Source organism: Heterodontus francisci, chromosome 9 (genome assembly GCF_036365525.1).
Source record: "Heterodontus francisci isolate sHetFra1 chromosome 9, sHetFra1.hap1, whole genome shotgun sequence".
Taxonomy (NCBI): domain Eukaryota; kingdom Metazoa; phylum Chordata; class Chondrichthyes; order Heterodontiformes; family Heterodontidae; genus Heterodontus; species Heterodontus francisci.
The window spans coordinates 75,294,457-75,308,062 of record NC_090379.1 but is presented as its reverse complement, the minus strand read 5'-3'; the positions used below and the strand labels follow the sequence as shown (position 1 = coordinate 75,308,062).

Here is a 13,606-nt window from a genome sequence, read left to right as displayed (position 1 = left end):
GCTGGTGGTGGCGGGGGGAGGGGGGCCTTCCTCCATGGGCAATCTGCGACCCACAGAGGGCTCCCCCACTCCACCGGGACATAAAGGACTGGCCCTGGTGACCCTGTCCCACTTGCCTGAGGTCTGAAACTTGAACGCAGGTCCTGGTCCCAGACATCCTGCAGTACCAGCAGTGGCCATTGCTCCTGGTGGCGCTGCTGGTACTACTAGATGGCCGGCAGCTCTTGGAGACGGGATCCCAGTCCTTAAAGGGACGGGGACTCAGTCAGCGAGAAGTTAATTGGCTGCCCACCATGGAATTTGGCCTGGGGTCCAAAGCAGGGCCGAGTCAAGGTCACTCCCTGCCTTCCAGCCTGTCACCAGGAACCCCACTGTCAAGGTAAAATTCAGCCCGTAGTGTGCTATATTCTGCACCATATAACCATCATAAGAGTGGCTGCACCAGGCATCCCTCTTGAACTGTGGAGTATTCTGTGCTTTAAATGCATGCTACTGTCTGGAATAAAATTTGTGATGCTGGATGGCATGCATGGGATAAACTAATACTATTAAACATAATATCCCATCATGATGTAATTTTGATGTATTTTCAAGTGAAACATTTTTACAACAAACTGTGTTGGAGAAATTGTGACAATTGGTGCAAAAACCAAGTTACTCAAGCTGCTCTGGCATGAAACATGTGCTGTATTCTGCATAATATAAGCATCACAAGAGTGGCTGCACCAGGCATCCCTCGAGAACTGTGGAATATTCTTTGATTTAGATTCATGCTACTGTCTGGAAGAAAAATTGGCAGAATTTAACAGTACAGAATCTGAAGGAAGCAAGAGACAATGAACGAGGATGAGATTAGTTTCAGAGGAGAGTGCTGATGGGAAGGAGATTCTGCAGATCCCCAATGAGAAAAGGGACAATAGCTCAGCAGTGAAGTTCTGCAGAGTCAAGTCATTGGGAAGATTGTTTCGTGTAAGGTGCAAAGCTGGTTTAAGATTACTTTTTGGGAGAAAATTGGCACGCAGTGTGAAGTTAGATCTTGAGACACATTTATAGGAATTAGGACTATCTTGAAATAATCAAGGAGGTTAGTAGGAACAGCAGTCATAAAGATAATAATTGTCATAACGTTTTGGTTAACTGAACATGGTATTGTTCTTGATGATTTTGCTTTCAGGTAAGTTAATATAAATAAAAGTTTAATAAAAAAAAGTTCTTTCCAGTATGTCTCCATGTTTCCATATGTGGCATTAAGCCTCCAATATCTTGCCCAATTGGCTATTCTTCATGTGGTTTTGAGGCCAATTGTTGTATTCACTCTCATTGCCCTTGTTGAGATCAGCATAAACAAAGGAATACTCAGATTCATCCTTCTTGAATCTAACCATTCCTGCAACACAAGACCAAAAGCGGAGGAATACATTTACTCATACTTCAGTTGATTGGCAATTGGAACAAATTTCCTAATGCTTGTAATTGATAAGAACACAAAAACTTAACATATTGACACAATTTGGTCAAGTCTACAATTAAATGAAGCTTAGGAATTATTGTAACTATTATTGTAACTAATTCTATGGTGGGGAGGTGGGAGGGGTTAATAATAACAACTCGCCTGTCAGGAAAATGATGCTGGTTTTACATCCCATGGGATTTTACCCTCCTTTGAAGGCAGTTGAGAGTGATATTGGGCAGGGTGTAAATCCCAGCATTTCACTCGATTCCATGGGTTTCTCACCTGGCGAGTTAGGTTAAAATTAACCCATTGACCCATTATGTCTCAATACTGCAGAAACTTCACTCTTCAATCATTTCAAGATTGTATTATAGGTTACATAAAATTTAATTTAAAATATCCTACAATGTAAAATTATGTTTTAAAATCTGACAATTATTCTTACCTACTGTTCTTCTATTGTTATATTGAGGTGAAACATGATTGGAGATACTGCTCAATTGCAGTCAGTCCCTGCTGAGAACCAATTTGAGTCCAGCTCAGAGCAGAAGATGAAAGTGTCTTCTTCCAGCATCCAGATGATTGTGAAAGCTGTAAATGAATGTATTTCTTACAGTTACAATCTTCTAAGTCAGCGCAATCTATATCAATCCTATATATAGGAATTTTGATAGTGTGAGACCCTAAAGACCCAAATCCAAGAGGCTAAAATACTATATTGATTAGTACAGTAGGGAGCTGTTCAGAAGTTTGGGTTGAGGCAAATCATTGAAGCAGTGTCAGCACAGCATTGAACCAGATGGTGTCATTCCTCACCTGGAAACATCATTGTTAAAATTGAGAACATTTTTGTATTTTCCAGCATTGTGATTTCACGCTTCATGGAATTCAACACATTTCAAGCTTAATTTGTAAATGGGAGTTGATGATGGTATTTGTGAACCGTGGCTGTGTTGATTCATATTAGAAGTAGGTTCAGAAATATCGTTTTCCCTTTAGATGTTTCAGTTGAACTTTGAAGAGTGGAGATATGACTTGATTGAATATTTATGGGAAAATACAAGTTACAAAATATTGTGTCTGCCTGTAACATTTGTTAATTGAATGTTATTAGTTTTGTGCTGCTTCTGTTGAGTGCTGATATCTAGTTGCTCTGCTTTGAAGGATTGAAAGACATGCTGCAGATTATTGCAAGTCAATGGCAGGAACTACAGAGACAAATCAAACGACAGCACAGCTGGATTCTTCGAGCCCTGGACATAATCAAAGCTGAGATACTGGCAACTGATGTGACTGCAGATGGTTTAGAAGGTTCTGGGAGCCCCAAAGTAAGTTGGTTTTAGTTTGGCAATTACATAAACCATTTTCTGGAACACTTCAACTGTATAACCGTTTATTGATTTTTACCCACCAGCTAAGAACAAAGATTATTGCGTTTCTGAAATAGAAGCAATGTTGCAAGACCTTTTCCTTGTATATGTACAACCGCATGCATGATAATTGTCAGTAGATATACATATAACATGTAAATCTGAAAAGAAAAGCAGTAGTGATGCTGTATGGAGGCTTGGATTGAGGCACACTGATAGAGCAAGGTAACACAGCCAAACTGAACAAATTTCGAGTTTCATTTATGAGTTTCTACCTCTTTGTGATCATTCAAGTAGTGACTATATGAATTTAAGAATGTAAAAACATACGAACTAGGAGCACGAATAAACCATATCGCCTATGTACTGAATATATTATGCACATAATGAGGTATATGTTCCTCTATTTGTTAATGTTAGCAAAAAGTTAACATGAATATAAAGTGAGGAATTTGTACTCATTTTATACTCACACCAATTTTTCCACCCCTAAAGTGCGACACTCCAATTTTCTGTTATTTCACCTTTGGGTTTCCAATATATTCATATATTTTCTCCTCAGTGCTAGCAACATAAGCAAGAAACTGTAGATATTCTATAGAGATTTACACATTTTCAGCACTCGTTAATACTATGTGGTTAACCAAGAGGAAGTTCATTTTTTGTAGGTGAAATGAACTATCCCAGTTTTCCTTCCAAAGAGTGCTGTTTCATTACCACAAGGCATCCTAGCAAGTTACAATGAGAGACAGCTGGGTCTTTTCACTACAGAAATTTGTACACTTTGGGGAGATTTGATTGAGGCCTTTAAAATAATGAAGGGAATAGACTGTAAGATGTGCTTATGATAAACCCAACATTAGAAGAGGACTTGGTACTTACTTTACCAAAATGCCACTTTCAACACCAGCTATCCCTATGGTTTGTCAGTGAGATTGACATTTTTTATGCTTGAGTTCACTCAGATTAAACAGGTGAAACTTGTTTCCATGAGGACTCAGAGGTAATTTGTAGAAAGGATACTTTTACCCTTTTCTGTTGTGTTTTTGAAGATATGACCATAAGTGGAAGGTCAGTTTTTGTAATGCAGGAATCAGTTCCTCCTGATACTTTTGCTGAAAATAGAGAAATGTTGTTGAAGCTTTTCGTCTTGCACTCAGCAGGATAATCCGCAAGAATACCAATGTAAGGGAAAACAACAACTTTAAACTGTATGACAAAAGAGTGCTGATGGTTGGCAAGTGAATTCTGATTGGTAGAGGCGTTGCAATGGAGAATGCACCAGTTTACAGTGACTGACAGTTAACTGCCAAGTATTGTTTGAAATTTAAACCAGGCAGCTTGACTCTGATTGGTTAAGGCATTGCCCTGAAGAATGAACCAGCAAATGGCTGTCACTTATTTTGTTTAGCTGAAGCAGGCGTAATGTTTGCACATGTTCTTTCTGTCTGCAAAGAACAGGGCCCTGTGTATCAATATATGTAGCTTCTAGTACGCGCAAATGCGCCACACTGCGAGCCCTACTGACAATCTTAAATTGGTTGTCAGCGAAATTCTTAGCACACTGAGGATTATTTAGCAAATGTTGTCCAATCGCGAATCACATCTAATGTTGGACACAGTGTTTTGAGTTTCGCAAGCATGGGCTGGTTGGGTATGGCCTGTACCTTGCCCGTTGCAAACAGCGGAAGGGACAAATTACCCTGGAAGGGTAATGTATCCCAAAAATTTGAACAACAGGTGAAGCTAGCTGTTTCACGCTGCTACTGTGCAGTAGCAACACATGTGGTGTTCGCCACTAACAGGACGCTGCCGTCAAATCAAAAAGACGTCCTGCCTATCACACAAATGTGATATATGAATTTCAATGCCAGTGTGATGCTAGGTATATAGGCCGTACGTCCCAAGGACTGGCGGATCGTATCAAACAATATGTCCCTTCCGCAGATTGTCCTGATGATGCAAGACGAAAAGCTTCAACAACATGTCTATTTTCAGCAATACTCAAGTTCTGTACAACCAAATGACTATTTATTATACTTTTGTTCAAATGAGCTGTGGCAGCTGAAGTTAGTGAAACTATTACAATACAAGTAACAGGACCTCCCGAATATGAGCTCTATTTTCTGTTCTGAAGCCTTCCATCAATTTCTATGGCTGCCTCTTCTCCTGGCAGAGGAACCTGTGTTATTGCAACAGCCCTGGGCTTTTCTGTGGGAGATTGCTTTTTGAAATTTCAGCCTTTATGGCTTGGCCACAGAAACACTTAAGTCTCTCTTTTAAAGATGAAAATCTCTCCATTTCTATAATGTGTTTTATTATTAATTTGGACTTCATTCAGCACTGTTGATGATCCACATTTTGCTCATGTTGACAATGATGCTGTTCATATCAGACTGCAGCTTTTGTTCCTTTTACTCCCTAAACCTGTATTACTGTTATATATTATCTGAGATACTTGCCATTGTATTCATTATTGTACATCATATTGTCCTCATCCCTTCAGAACTATATGTATGTGCTCTGACAAAGAGGAGCACTTAAAACTATCTTAGGTGACCAATGATTAATAGCTTTCCTTCTTGCAGCTGAACAGCTGATGATAGATGTTTCTTTCTTGCTATTTTGTTCTAGCTGATATTCTGTTTAAATTGTATGTCCATGTTGTATTTTCTTCACATTTAAAAGATCGTTTCCATAACATTTCCCGGTGTTTTCTGTCTTTCTCTAAAACTTTATTATGTTACCCTCAGGCCTTCTCCATTTTTGCACATATGCTGCTGCTATCTCTGTTCTGTTTCCTTATTGTCTGCTCAATTTTTCCTCCACATTCTGTTGTCACTGTTCTGTCCCTGTCTTATCCATGGTTCTACTTTCTTCTCTGTTCCTTATATTTGTTTGAGTCTACTTTCTTTTTCTCAGGATCTCCCTCCCATCCTCTTCCATCTGTTTTAATTATACAAAGGCCACTTCTATTTACAACCTTACTCTTTGCTGGTATTGCAAACTGTACTGTCTGCTCTGGTTTCTCAGTTCAACCGCAAACAGTAATCATATGTTAAAAGGCCAACACATTCAGACAGCGCTTGTCGGTTATCATTTTCACTGAGTGCTATTCAGCTTTTATCTCCCCAACTATTAGCCATCTCTCCACCTTGTTACATCCAATATAATTTAATACGTCTAAAATTAAGTATCATTTGAAGGTTTCACATGACAAAATGCATTTTAAAAAATGACATATTTCACATTTTACTACAGTTGATTTCCCAAAGTTGAAATGTCAAATTGACCCCTGACCACAAGAGTTGTAAAGTGCCAAAGGATCAGTACATAGAATGATTTTATATATTTAAAGTACACACAGTATGATCTTTGAGTTTGAGATCAATATTCTATCAGCACGAATCTCTGAAATCTCTTTGTCCTTGAAATCATGTTTTGGAAGTGTAGCTTACAAATCAAATATGTTTGTATAAAATCCTTGTCTGCTTTTGTAACAGAACTGGTAACCTATTCAAAGTAACTGAGTTAACAAGCTACTAAAATAGCTGACAAAGCAATTCAATACAAATGCGTTAAGCGTTTCGACACTAATATCACAATGTGATTTCAAGTTCTATATAAATGCAAAATTGGTTTATTTACAATTACTTTGTGGATTAATACAATATTTACATTGCCATTTAGGAGGGAGAGTGAAGCGTGAGTTTTCCCCCCAAACTATTTAGATTGCATGAATCACAGTAATCATTTCCCACTTCATCTTGAATGAGTTTTTCTCTCTTTTTTCAGTAGTGGTTTTACCAGCAAAAGTAAAGGGAAACGATGGGTAGAATTTTAACTGCCAAGGAGAGGTGGACTTAAATCCCTGAAAAGTGACAACGGGTCAGGTACCTGTCATGATCCCAATCACTTCTGGGCTTGACCTGGGCAGCTTTGCAGATAAGTGGGGAACTCCTTGCAGCTTTTCGGAAAGTCATTAAAATATGCAAACTGGTAATTAACTTTGATTTTAACCCTGCATTCTGGCTTTAACAGGCAGTGCATAGGTATCCCAAGCTCTCTACATCCCGCCAGGGTAAATGAAGTGAGTGCACGGCAGGGAGTGCTCCTTCAGTGAAATTGACAGGTTGTAAAGCCTTCAGGCAGTGAAGCTGAAAAGCTGCAGCCCTGCCTAGGTGAGAGGCTGCTGCTCACAGTACTTCTTCTGAGAGTGTGCTCTTACTGCTTGACAGGTAATCTCCAAATTCTTGAAAGTTACTTAACCTGTGCTTGGGCCCCAGCTGTTCACAATATTTATCAATGATTTGGATGTGGGGACCAAATGTAGTATTTCCAAGTTCGCGGATACCACAAAACTAGGTGGGAATATGTATTTTGAGGAAGATGCAAAGCGGCTTCAAGGGGATTTGGACAGACTTAGTGAGTGGGCAAGAATGTGGCAGATGGAATATAATGTGGAAAAATGTGAGGTTATCCACTTTGGTAGGAGGAATAGATGTTACTTAAATGGTACGAGATTAGAAAGTGTAGATGTACAAAGGGACCTAGGTGTCCTTGTCAATAAGTCACTGAAAGCTAACATGCAGGTACAGCAAGCAATTAGGAAGGCTAATGGTAGTTAGCCTTTATTGCAAGAGGATTTGAGTACAGGAGTAGTGAAGTCTTGCTTCAATTGTATAGAAGCTTGGTTAGACCGCACCTGGAGTACTGTGTGCAGTTTTGGTCCCCTTACCTTAGGAAGGATATTATTGCCATAGAGAGAGTGGAATGAAGGTTCATCAGACTTGTTCCCGGGATGGCGGGACTGTCCTATGAAGAGAGATTGGGCAAACTGGGCCTGAAGAATGAGAGATTATCTCATTGAAACCTACAAAATATTTAAAGGGATAGACAGGGTAGACGCAGCTAAGATGTTTCCCCTGGTTGGGGAGTCTGGAACCAGGGGACGCAATTTCAAAGTAAGAGGGAAGCCACTTAGGACAGAGATAAGGAGCAATTTCTTTACTCAGAGGGTTGTGAATCTTTGGAATTCTGTACCCCAGAGGGCTGTGGCAGCTGAATCATTGAGTATGTTTAAAGCAGAAATTGACAGATTTCTAAATACCAGTGACATAAGGGGATATGGGGATAGTGTGGGGAAAAGGCATTGAAGTGGATGATCAGCCATGATCATATTGAATGGCGGACAGGCTCGATGGGCTGAATGGCCTACTCCTGCTCCTATGTTCCTACCAACACTAACAGCACCAGGAACAGCAGGAGCAACACCAGCAGCAGCTGCTTTCTCCTCAGCCACATGCCATTGCATAGGATAGAGGGGATGGACGCAGAGCTCCAAGGAAATGTGATCCCAACACAGGGTCTACAGACAGAGGATCAGCTCTCTTTCGACATGTCTGAGCACCAGTGCCTCAGGAGACTGAGGCTCTCACGGCAGCTTGTTGCTGACATCTGCAGTACACTGGACCAATACCTCCTTTCCAGTGGACCAGGTGGGCATGCATTGCTAATGGCCGTCAAGGTGACTATCATTGCAGGGCCACCCTCCAGTTCTCTGCCTCTCCCTGGATTTATGCACTCTCTTCTACAAGGAGAGAAAGCAGAGAGTTTTGAGTGTGAGAAATAAATTGTGTGGAGAGGAGGGATGGACAACATTTGTGGAGCGTGACTGTGAGGGATGGGTGCAAGAGGGCAATAGGATGAGGGTGTGTGTCAGTGTTGGCTGTTCAGCTGGGGAATGTGTGGAGGTGCTGGAAAGAGGGTCGAGTGGAGCTGCTGATGGCCTGATGAATGTTGTACAGGAGAATGCTGGGAACGTCCGAGAGCGGTAATGTTATTTAAGTGATGGGGGTCTTGCCTGGCGGCTGAAGAGACGGAGACAGTCCTGTGTCACCTCTTTCCGGGAATGCCCGCCTACTGCTGGGCTAATACTGGGGGCGGCGGCGGGATAATGTCCTTAATTGGGCATTAATTTCCCACTTAAGGATCTCAATTGGCAGCGGGGTAAGAAGGCTGTCCATGGGCCTTCCTGCCACAGAGTTAATTGGGGTGGAGGAGGGAAAGTGGTAGGGTCCCCACCTGCCACCATCCCGCCTGATTAAATGCTCTCCCCACCTTCAAAGTCACTGCGGGGCAGAGCATAAAACCTGAAAGTGTTATGCCACTTTCCTGCCCTCATGAGGTCCTGGATCCTCAGGGCACTGTCTCCAGATTCGAGGGACCACACTCCTGCTGCTCACTTCCTCAGCCACTTGCATCTATGCCTGCTTGGTTAGAAAGATTGGAATCTTCCTCCCTCCCTTGGCAAATATCACCTCACTTCAGTCCCTCAGATCCCACAGCAGGACCTCCAGGTAAAAGTCTGAGACCCCCCGGGAGGCAGCCTTCCCAGGTCTCCTTTCCATTCCTGTTGTTATAGACAGGTGAGAGATGATAGGAATGGTTCCCCCTTTTTCACCTTTCGACTGACCAAAGACAATGTGTCTTTTAAAAAAACGTTGTTAACCCGAGTGCTTTAATTATCAGGAACAGACAAATGACAGGTTTTCTCGTAAAGTTAAAAGATAAATGTTTACTATACAACACCTGAAACATATGCAACCACACCCACTCTCACACTCATACAGATGCACACACACTCAAGAAAAGATAGAGGTTATAAAGATAACATGTGTTAGGTCTGATGATCTTAAAGAGTTTTATGTTAAGCTTGCTTTACCCTGGGGTGAAGACTTGAAATGGTGCAGGCCTGTAATCTTTTCCCTTGTTCACTGAAGAAAGACTTGGAAGGTTCAGGAAGATGGATACGCTGATGCAGACTGCTCTTGTTATATTCCGGCGAAAGGTCAATGGCCAAGTCCTGGTATGATTTCTCAGGTAGAGAGTTCAAGGCCAAAACTCCAGTCTCTGCCTACATATAATCCAAAGCTGGTAATCTTGGGCAAGGTCTTTTCTCTTCGATGGTATAGATGGATCTCCTTTATTTGCCCAGAATATACCTTTATTAAAGCTCGTTGTCAGAAACCTCGTTTCTGTCATGTGACTGTAGTTTCGCTTTCCATTGTCCTCATAAATGGTTTCTGATGGTGAGGCCATTGTTAGACAATGGAGTCCGGGTGTCATTCATCCTCATCTCATCTTGATAAAGTAGGGCTTTGCAATTTGAGTTTGGAGTCCAAATGTCTGTGACAGTAATGTCAACCCAATCAGTTGGGGAGAAACAGCCATTATCACAGAAAGGGTTGCTTGCATTTTAATGATTTCTCAGAGATGTGTCCAGAATTTGTTTGTATTTTAATAACTTCTCGAAGACTTGCCCAGATATGAAAATTAGCTCAGGGTTCTTGTAGTTCTATGTGTATTGCAGGAAAGGAAAGGTCACCTGATCTCTTACTCCATTTTGTTTACAAGTAATATGTCCGTTTCTGCTTTACTTCATAAATTAATTTTATACTTAGTTTGGATTGCGTGGTCATGAACTGCGGTTGCTGAGGCCTCAGGAATCAATGTACAGTTCAGCCTATATGTAGACAGAGACTGGAGTTTTGGCCTTGAACTCCCTGCCTGAGAAATTCGCACTAATCTCTACCACTAGGCTCGTATAGTCTTCATCCACTACACCTTCATCTTTTAGCAGAATTTTTAACGGTTGACAGGTAGTGTGGGCAAATTGTCTATTTAACTTTCAGATAATTTGGGCAAGAAATTTGTTTCTGTATCAATGCAGAATGCCGACCACGCCATGCAGGTAGTGGCCCGTGACGCAGCTTACCCAACCATTGTCGATTGTTGTAAAAACCCATCTGGTTCACGAATGTCCTTTAAAGAAGGAAATCTGCTGTCCTTACCTGTTCTGGACTTCATGTGACTCCAAACCCATAGCAATGTGGTTGACTCTAAAATGCCCTCTGAAATGGCCTAGCAAGCCGCTCAGTTGTATCTAACCACTACAAAGTCTAAGAACAGGAACAAAACCAAATAGACCATCCAGCATTGACCTCGGCATCAGAAACGACAACAGCAAACCCAGCCCTGTCGACCCTGCAAAGTCGTCCTTACTAACATCTGGGGGCTTGCGCCAAAATTGGGAGAGCTGTCCCACAGACTAGTCAAGCAACAGCCTGACATTGTCATACTCACAGAATCATACTTTGCAGACAATGTCCCAGACACTGCCATCACCATCCTTGGGTATGTCCCGTCTCACCGACAGGACAGACCCACCAGAGGTGGTAGCAAGTGATATACAGTTGTGAGGGAGTTGCCCTGGGAGTCCTCAAAATTGACTCTGAACCCCACAAAGTCTCATGGCATCAGGTTAAACATGGGCAAGGAAACCTCCTGCTGATTACCACCTAACACCGCTGCCCCCCCCGGCTGAGGAATCAATACTCCTCCATGTTGAACACCAATTGGAAGAAGCACTGAGGGTGGCAAGGGCACAGAATGTACTCAGGGTGGGGGACTTCAATGTCTATCACCAAGAGTGGCTCTGTAGCACCAGTACTGACTGAGCTGGCCGAGTCCAAAAGGATATAGCTGCCAGACTGGGTCTGTGGCAGGTGGTGAGGGAACCAACAAGAGGAAAAAGCCTACTTGACCTCATCCTCACCAATCTACCTGTTGCAAATGTATCTGGCAATGACAGTATTTATTGGTAGGAGTGACCACCATGCAGTCCTTGTGGAGACAAAGTTCCATCTTCAAATTGAGGATACCCACCATTGTGTTGTGTGGCACTACCACCGTGCTAAATGGAATAGATTTTGAACAGATCTAGCAATGCAAAACTGGGCATCCATGAGGTGCTGTGGACCATCAGCAGCAGCAGAATTCTATTAAACCAGAATCTGTAACCTCATGGCCTGGCATATCCCACACTCTACCATTACCACCAAGCCGAGGGACCAATCCTGGTTCAATGAAGAATGCAGGAGGGCATGCCAGCAAAAGCACCAGACATACCTAAAAATGAAGTGTCAGCCTGGTGAAGCTACAACCCAGGACTACTTGCATGCCAAACAGCAGATGCAGCATGCAATAGACAGAGCTAAGCGACCCCACAACCAACGGATCAGATCTAAGCTCTGCAGTCCTGCCACATCCAGTCGTGAATGGCGGTGGACAATTAAACAACTAACTGGAGGAGGAGGCTCCACAAATATCCCCATCCTCAATGATGCGGGAGCCCAGCGCATCAGTAAAAAGACAAGACTGAAGCATTTGGATCCATCTTCAGCCAGAAGTGCCAAGTGAATGATCCATCTCAGCCTCCTCCTGAGGTTCCCAGCATCACAGATGCCAGTCTTCAGCCAATTTGATTCACTCCACGTGATATCAAGGAACGACTGAAAACATTGGATACTGCAAAGGCTATGGACCCTGACAACATTCCAACAATAGTACTGAAGACTTGTGCTCCAGAACTAGCCACACCCTGAACCAAGCTGTTCTAGTGAAGCTACAACACTGGCATTTACCCGGCAATGTGGAAAATTACCCAGGTATGTCCTGTACGCAAAAAGCAGGACAAATCCAACCCGGCCAATTACCGCCCTATCAGTCTACTCTCAATCATCATTAAAGTGATGGAAGGGGTCATTGACAGTGCTATCAAGAGGCACTTGCTCAGCAATAACCAGCTCACTGATGCTCAGTTTGGGTTCCGCCAGGGCCACTCAGCTCCTGACCTCCATGAAGACAGACACAAAGTATTTGTTTAGTTTCCCTGTCATTTCTGTATTCCCCACTATAAATTTCCTTTACTCTGCCTGTAATGGGCCCACATTTGTCTTTGCTAATCGTTATCTTTTTCTTTTTACATACCTATAAGAAGCTTTAACAGTCCATTTTTATGTTTCTCGTTAGTTTACTTTTATATTCTATTTTCTCTCTTTTTTAAATTAATTTCTTGGTCCTCCTTTGCTGAATTCTAAATTGCTCCCAATCCTCAGGCTTTCTACATTTTTTGGCAACTTTAGAAGCCTCTTCCTTTGATCTAATACAATCTTTAACTTCTCTTCTTAGCCCTGGTTGGATCACTTTCCCTGCTGGGTTTTTGTGCCTCAAAGGAATGTAAACTTGTTGCAAACTAGCTATTGCCTGTCTGCTGTCATACCTTTTAATGTAGTTGCCAATCTACCACAGCCAAATTGCCCCATACCTTCATAGTTTCCTTTGAGGGATGGGGCAAAACAAGAAGTGCGTCCTTACACCATCTGCAGCTTTTAAGTCAGAAGAGATTTTGGGATGAGAAGTGGGATGTGAGGAGGAGGATTAGGTATGAGGATACCATCATTTTCAATGGTTTCAGACCTGCTGCTGATCATGGCCTTAGCAATGGGTGTTCTAATAATGGCCAGCACCATCTCCTTCATGGGGGTTAGGATGTGCAGGCGCGCCTATGGTTATCCCCTAATGCCTCCAGTTGTGTGCCACCTTGTCCAGCAAGAGAGAGAGGGAGGTCGTGCAATATGTTTGGGTGATGCAGTTGTCATAATTGAATAGCTGGCAGTGTGTGCAAACTGTGAGTTGTGGGAGCAAGACTTGCAACAGTGTTAAGTGTGTGAGGGTGAGGTGAAGCATATGAATGTTAGGTATGAGTCCTGATTGATGAAGATTGCTAAGTGATTGGGGTGTGGTGAACTGAACAGTGTCTGAGGCCATTGGGCAGTTAGCACGATATCCTGCTCCATTTCTGACACCTCCAGCATGATGCCACCACCAAACACATCTTCCCCTCCCCTTTCAGCATTCCGAAGGGACCGTTCCCTCTGCG

The 13,606-nt window shown here is 42.5% G+C and overlaps 1 protein-coding gene across 1 annotated transcript in view; it reads left to right on the top strand.

Moving 5' to 3' along the window:
• The window catches only part of akap6 (A kinase (PRKA) anchor protein 6), a 374,046-nt gene that overhangs the window by 147,297 nt on the left and 213,143 nt on the right, over nt 1-13,606 (top strand). Inside the window, exon 6 of the mRNA XM_068038344.1 lies at nt 2,618-2,781. Within this exon, the coding sequence (XP_067894445.1) occupies nt 2,618-2,781 (164 nt within the window). The remainder of the gene's footprint in view (nt 1-2,617; nt 2,782-13,606) is intronic.